Source organism: Camelina sativa, chromosome 2, assembly GCF_000633955.1.
Source record: "Camelina sativa cultivar DH55 chromosome 2, Cs, whole genome shotgun sequence".
Taxonomy (NCBI): domain Eukaryota; kingdom Viridiplantae; phylum Streptophyta; class Magnoliopsida; order Brassicales; family Brassicaceae; genus Camelina; species Camelina sativa.
In genome coordinates this window covers 12,280,787-12,287,986 of record NC_025686.1, presented here as the reverse complement: position 1 = coordinate 12,287,986, position 7,200 = coordinate 12,280,787, and the positions used below count along the sequence as shown (strand labels likewise).

General features: G+C 37.2%; 1 protein-coding gene across 2 annotated transcripts; it reads left to right on the top strand.

Annotated features, from left to right (window-relative positions):
* Positions 9–7,200, top strand: LOC104722793 (MMS19 nucleotide excision repair protein homolog). Of its 2 annotated transcripts, none has more exons than XM_010441039.2 (20): positions 9–142; positions 225–287; positions 372–426; positions 559–656; positions 765–923; positions 1,032–1,091; positions 1,432–1,620; positions 1,719–1,772; positions 2,240–2,326; positions 2,419–3,127; positions 3,279–3,658; positions 3,789–3,862; positions 4,489–4,594; positions 4,699–5,537; positions 5,875–5,950; positions 6,022–6,133; positions 6,410–6,486; positions 6,585–6,665; positions 6,760–6,839; positions 6,914–7,200. In XM_010441039.2, the coding sequence occupies exons 1-20, from the start codon at positions 71–73 to the stop codon at positions 6,945–6,947; spliced, it is 3,405 nt and encodes a 1,134-aa protein (XP_010439341.1). In that variant the 5' UTR covers positions 9–70; the 3' UTR covers positions 6,948–7,200. The 2 variants fall into 2 exon arrangements, with proteins under 2 accessions (XP_010439341.1, XP_010439334.1); XM_010441032.2 differs by having other exon boundaries at positions 4,696–5,537.

Genomic DNA, 7,200 nt, shown 5'->3' with positions numbered 1-7,200 from the left:
AAAAAAAAAAAAAAAAAAAAAACCCTAAAGCTCTATTGATTCATACTCAAAGCTCTGCGTGCGTGCAAGGATGGTAGAAACGAATCAGCTCACACAGTATCTCGAAACTTTTGTTGACATTACTCGTTCCCCTACTGAGCAGGTACGTTTTGTTCTCTCTCACTCTCGAATTTGACTTGGAACAATTCCATGGATATTTACACAGGTATCGTTTTTTCTCTCAGGATGACAGTCGTAAAGCGATTGCTTCTTCCTTGGATAATGATTCTTTGTCTATTAACCAATTGGTAAAAAACTTTTATCACACCCACTTTTCATCTTCTGTAGTCTTTCTTGTTCTAGTGTTGTTGTTAATTTTGCTAATGTTTTAGGTTAGAGAGATGGAGTTGTATTTGACAACAACTGATAACGTCGTTCGAGCACGAGGTAATTTCGATTCACTGCCTTTTTAGNTATTTTTTTTTTTTTTTTTTTTTTTTTTTTTTTTTTTTTTGTATTGTCTCTCAATCTGAACGGAATTGGAACATTGGTGTGTGTGTGTGTGTGTGTGTTTATTAGGTATCCTCCTGCTTGCGGAGGTTCTCGATTCTCTGAAAGCGAAGCCGTTGACTAATGCAATTGTTCATACTCTCGTTGGATTCTTTTCCGAAAAGCTGGTGAATTTGATACTTTATAGTTTGATTTTGTTATCAAATTGGACCCGATTCCAATGTGTCTAGTTGATTTTGTTTAACATATAAAGTGAAACAATTTGCTTGTATCAGGCAGATTGGAGAGCGTTGCGTGGGGCACTTGTTGGTTGCTTGGCCCTAATGAAGAGGAAAGATGTAGCCGGTGTGGTCACTCACATTGATGCACAAGCTATGGCGAAGTCAATGCTACAGAATGTGCAACTGCAGGCTTTAGCACCGCATGACCGCAAGGTATGAAGCAGTTACTAGCGCTATTCTGTTATCTGAGTTACTTTGTTCTTCACTGGGTGGTGTTTTTTCTTGAATTGATACACTACTTTCTGCTAAATTACTTTGCAGCTTGGTTTTGAACTTCTGGAGTTCCTTCTACAACAATACTCTGAAGCCATGTCGACTATGGTATGTATGTTAGTTTATAATACTCTCTACTTGCTGATTTGAAGTTCAGAATTTAAATTTCGATCTACTGTATGAGGATTGCGTCAGTTTGGTGGAAAGACGAATAATTATATCAATATGCAAATATGTGATATATAGCTCTTGGCTCGTTATATCTATTTATGTCAGCCTAATAGGAAGACAAATTATAATCTAAACAAGCAAGTATGTCATATATGGTCAGCTTGTCAAAAGCAATTTCATCTTACTTTTTGTGTTTTTTGTCTAGTTTCTTGTTTAGATCTACTCGCGGCCTTTCCTCACTTTGTTCTAATCCTATGACTAAACTACCGTTTCCTAGGGTAATCTACTTGTCTATGCTACATGTGAAGCCATCGATGGAGAAAAAGACCCTCAATGCTTAATAGTAGCTTTTCATCTAATTGAGCTTTTGGCTCAATTGTTCCCCAGTCCTTCTGGTCCACTGGCTTCTGATGCATCTGATCTTTTTGAGGTTTTTGGTTGCTACTTCCCACTTCATTTTACGCATGTGAGTTTAAAGTCTATCCTTTCTTTAATTTGATATGAAGATGGGTTTCTCTTTCTTTCACTTAATTGTTTAGTATGCTCTCTTTGTTTTTTTTTTAGACAAAAGACGATGAAACTAATATTAGAAGAGAGGACCTCGCAAGGGGACTATCGGTGAGTATCTTGTCAGTATTCATGATTTTCATAACGTTTTGCTGTCTTATTGTAGCTCAATGGTTTAGGTTCTCAAAGGCTAAATATCAAGTTTGATTATTCTTGCTAAATGTTATTTAAAAAAAAAATTTAGATCCTTAGAAAATGGTGTGAAGATTTGACAGAATAACTATTTTGCATCTCATGTCCATCCCTGGAAGCTGTAAGCCAAAATACAGTGACTAACCCTGTATATCTGATTTTGTTATGATTCTCTGTTTTGATGGTACAGATGCCTTGATTTTCTGTAAATCTTGATCTTAAAAATCTGTCTCTGTTTCCTTACTATGCTGGTTTGTAGATAGAAATATATATATTTTTTCTACGTCTAACTAAGTATGGCTTTCAGTTTCAAGAATGGGTGAAAAGGTATTAGGTTTAAATGGAGGAATTATGAATTCACTGATGTACGTCGTTCAATTTTGCAGTTGGCGATCTCTTCGACACCTTTGTTTGAACCTTATGCTATTCCGTTGCTTCTTGAAAAGCTTTCTTCTTCTCTACCAATCGCAAAGGTGTGTTTAACATGTAGTTTTCTGTTCTAGATTATATGCCACTCTGGATGTTGGACAAGTGTAATTATTTTTGTTCCACCAAATCTGTCTAGGTTGATTCTTTGAAATGTCTGAAAGATTGCGCTATGAAGTATGGAGTAGACAGAATGAAGAAGCATTATGGAGCTCTTTGGTCCGCTTTGAAAGATACATTTTATTCTTCCACTGGGACACACTTGTCTTTCGCTCTAGAATCCATCACTAGTCCAGGGTTTGAAATAAATGAGATTCACAATGAAGCTGTTAGCCTTCTTCAGAGGCTTGTTGAGCAAGATATCTCCTTTTTAGGTTTCGTCGTTGAGGATATACGTATAAACACGGTCTTTGATACCATCTCTAGATACTCTCAGTTTAGGGGAATGCCTGACACAAGCAAACTGGAGGTTCTTGTTATCAGTCAGATACTGTCTGTTTCTGCCAAAGCTTCGGTTCAGTCATGCAATATAATCTTTCAAACCTTTTTCTTCCGCCTTATGAACACTCTAGGAATTGTAGAGAAAACTTCTAATGGCGATGTTGTTCAAAACGGAAACTTTACGGTCTCTACCAGACTCTATCATGGAGGTCTTCATCTTTGCATCGAACTTCTTGCAGCATCAAAAGATCTTACCCTGGGTTTCGAGGAATGTTCTCCAACACCTGACTGTGCACAGGAATCATGGTGCTCTATGGTGAAAAGATTCTCAGTTCCATTGATCCAGGTGTTTGCTTCTGCAGTATACAGCTCTAGTGATGATTCTGTTGCGGATGTATATCTTGGAGGTAAATGCTTGTCGTTACTTAATAGATATATTTCATCTTAATGTTTTTTTTCCCTCCTTTTCTTGCCTTCACTTTAACGTAATACTGAACCCGTGCTACTTTAATGTAATACTGAATTCTAATTTTTTTTTTTTTTTCTGAATCAATACAGTAAAGGGTTTGCTGACTATGGGTATGTTTTGGGGTGGCTCTTCTCCTGTATCGAGATCTGAATTCGAGAAGATTTTGGTGACCTTAACATCAATCATCACATCCAAGAGTGGTAAAACAATGGTGTGGGAACTGGCGTTGAAAGCACTGGTCTGGATCGGCTCATTTATTGATCGGTATCATGAGACTGACAAGGCTAGGAGCTACATGAGTATAGTTGTCGACAAATTGGTCTCATTGGCATGTTCTGGTCATTGTGGTCTTCCATATCCAATGATGTTAGAAGCAACTTCAGAAGTTTGCTCCACTGGGTCAAAGTATGTGGAGAAAATGGTTCTAGGATTGGAAGAAGCTTTTTGTTCCAGTTTGTCTGATTTCTATGTATGTGTTGCTTCCATGACTCCAGATCATAAAGTTTTCATGTATATTCGAGATAATTGTTTCTATCTCCAGCAAGCGAGGGATCGAGAGGTTCCTTGTATCTAACTACTGTTTGGATAACACTTTTCAGGTCAATGGGAACTTCAAGTCAGTTGACAAATGCTCTCATCTCCTGGGGTGTTTAACCAACAAGTTGCTTCCACGGTATCCAAACTTTTCTTGAATTTCTTATATCCCATAGATAATCTAGCTTTGCCAGCGTGTGTATTTAGACTTTAAGTTGGTTGTAAACAACCAAAAATTCTGGATGATACTTGGGTATGCCTTGCCTGTTGGTTTCCATGTTAATCTCTATAATACTTCGGTAGAGTATTTAGGCTCGCTGTTAAGGTTCAATGTGTTAATTCCCTTCGTCAACCCCTTCTAACTCATACTCAGTAGATGTCCCATTAACCTAACAGTGAGTGTTTATAATAAACACATGGAAACCAACAGGCAATGCAATAGCACGAGTGTCTTTTCTACTAGTCCTTCACAAAATAGAGATGATAACTATGATTATTTTGTGAGAGGAGAAGAGATGATAAATGTTATTACTTTACGAAGATGTGATCTTAGCCTCTTTCTGTCTTTTATTCATTTACAAATTTTATCGTTCAGAGGATGAAGACTTAAAAATATTTGTGGCGCATCCAGGGCTTCACTGTTTTTCATCTGATTGGAGATTGTTTCTCTCTATATCTTCTGTCAGAGATTGTTTCTCTCTATATCTTCTGTCAGTTAGTATCAGTCCTTTTGACTCGTGGTATTTTTGTTTTGATCTCAAATAGTGTGGCCGAGATAGATGGTCTCGAGAAACTCTTGGTGCATTTCGCTATCAGTATGTGGAATCAAATTGAATCCTGTGGAGTTTTCAGTTGTGATTTTAATGGTGGGGTAAGTGCTCGGTCAAACTTTATACCCTTTGTTTCTCTTCAAAGTAGGTCTGATTTATCTATTGTTAATGTTATGGTATAAATTTAATTGCCCTTCTACAGCAGGAGTTTGTTGAGGCAGCGATCACAATAATGGGCCAAATTGTAGGAATTGCTTTAGTAGATTCACAGAACAGTATAATCCAAAAAGCTTATAGAGTGGTCTTGTCAAGTACGCTTGCAGCTATGGAGTCTATTCCTTTGACCTTTGTTGCATTAGAGGATCTTCAACGTGACCTGTCCACTAGGGATGAATTGATACTTTCACTATTTGCATCAATTATCATAGCCGCATCTCCCGCAGCATCCATTCCAGATGCGAGATCACTTATACATCTGTTTTTGGTCTCACTTCATAAGGGTTATATCCCAGCAGCTCAAGCTTTGGGGTCAATGGTTAACAAATTGGGCCGAGGTACCGGTGGAACATATATCACAAGCGGTTGTTCCTTGGAAGAAGCATGTGATATAATATTTCAAGCAGATTTTGCATCGGGGGAAAAGATTTCTTCCAATGGATCTGGTAAAATTATATGTGGAAGTGAGACAACCTTATCAAAGATATGTTTAGGTTTCTGTGGTTCTCTGGAGCATCAAACCCATGCTATCACAGGACTAGCATGGATTGGGAAAGGTTTACTCATGCGGGGTGATGAAAGAGTCAATGAAATAGCTTTGGTACTGGTGGAGTGCTTAAAATCCACCAATTGTTCCGGGCATGCTCTACATCCTTCTGCCATGAAACATGCAGCAGACGCATTCTCGATATTAATGTCTGATTCTGAAGTGTGTCTGAACAGAAAATTTCATGCAGTCATACGGCCACTCTATAAGCAGCGATTTTTCTCTAAAATAGTTCCCATTTTGGAGTCTTTGATTATGAATTTCCAGACCCCACTATCGAGGTATACAAGCTTCCAGTATATATATATATATACTGTTACTCTGTTATATAAAGTTATATCTGATTGGTTCTACTACTCTTCCATAGAAAAAGTTCGGTCAGTAGCATCTTTAATGCTCTTGTGTTGTACTGTGCCTTCACCATAAGTCTCTCTATGTCATTTCCCTAGAAAAAATGCAACTGCACCTAAAAGAACCTTATTAGTGTTCCTAATAAAGTCATACTAGTTTAGGCTTCTTTGTTGCATCAAGTTTCAAATACTCATCATAGATAAGCAAGTTCCAGTTTATTGTGAATTTTAATCGATTTTCATCTTACTGGTTTCATCATTGTTTCAGAAAAATGTTGCATGTAGCTCTCGCGCATGTTATATCCAATGTTCCAGTAACGGTCATATTGGACAATACCAAAAAGGTCAGCCTCCATATAGACTTTGTATTTTGTACCTTTAGAAACAGTTTCTTATCAGTCCTTGGTCTGTGTAGCTACAACCGATGATACTGGAAGGCTTGTCTGTTTTAAGCATAGACTCTGTGGAAAAAGAAACGCTCTTCAGTTTATTACTGGTTTTATCTGGAACGCTTACTGATACTAAAGGTAAGAAACGTGGCGAAAGCTTATAATATCAAATCTTGCTTCATTTGTCGAAGATGACGTAGTTCTTATAGGATTTTAATTGCTTCATTTGTCGAAGATGACGTAGTTCTTATAGGATTTTAATTCGTTTGCGCCAACCCTTAAAGAATGATTATATGGTAATGATTTTAGGGGTTATGATCAGATGGTTGAGTTATTCAGTAATTTCATATTCATTTTTTTCTTTGAGAAACCACATTTTTTTAATTGCCCATTAACCATTTGATCTGTTTGCAGGACAACAATCTGCCGAAGATAATGCACATATAATCATCGAATGCCTAGTCAAGCTTACATCATATCCAAATCTAATGGTGACAAATCATTTGTTTCTCTTCAGTTGCATCTTTTTTTTAATGAGATTGATTCGTGGATCTTTTGATATAATATTTCCATGTTAAATTGTATGCAGGTTGTTAGGGAGACAGCGATCCAGTGTCTTCTTGCGCTGTTGGAATTGCCGCACAGAAGAATTTATCCTTTCAGAATACAGGTTAGTTAAAGGATCGAAAACGCAGGTTTTTAGTATGTACTATGTAGAGAGTAAGAAAAGCGTCTCATGAATTTGAAATTTTGAACGTAAAAAGGTTTTACAAGCAATAGCAAAGTCACTCGATGATCCAAAACGGAGAGTTCGGGGAGAAGCAATTAAATGCAGGCAGGCTTGGTTAGTAACATGAAATTCATCAATAGTGTATTTTTATGGCTCGTAATTGCGATACTGATCATTGTCAAAATCAGGGCGTCAATCACATCCACGAATATCCCATTCTGAAGTTGAATTCAGAGATTCAGGGAGCCCAAGTTATGTTCTTCGAAGCAGTGCAGTATTTTAAATTTAAGGAATCACTTTTACTTAATTCTTTTAGATTTAGTTTCCTTATTGAGAGTGAGACATGTATATGCGATACCAACACATTTGTGATACAGTGACACTTGCACGTTAGAGTTGAGTTGTTTTCAGTAGAGTTTATTGGTTAGTGAATTTTACCTGATTTAGGAATCCGAATAAAGTTTTTGGGTTATCA

What these genes read in the sequence shown, in the direction of transcription:
- LOC104722793 (XM_010441032.2), top strand. Translation starts at nt 71, where the DNA reads ATGGTAGAAACGAATCAGCTCACACAGTATCTCGAAACTTTTGTTGAC. An exon ending in TTCCAGACCCCACTATCGAG is followed by an intron (nt 5,538 to 5,874) that starts GTATACAAGCTT and finishes TCATTGTTTCAG; the next exon opens with AAAAATGTTGCATGTAGCTC. An exon ending in TATTGGACAATACCAAAAAG is followed by an intron (nt 5,951 to 6,021) that starts GTCAGCCTCCAT and finishes TGGTCTGTGTAG; the next exon opens with CTACAACCGATGATACTGGA.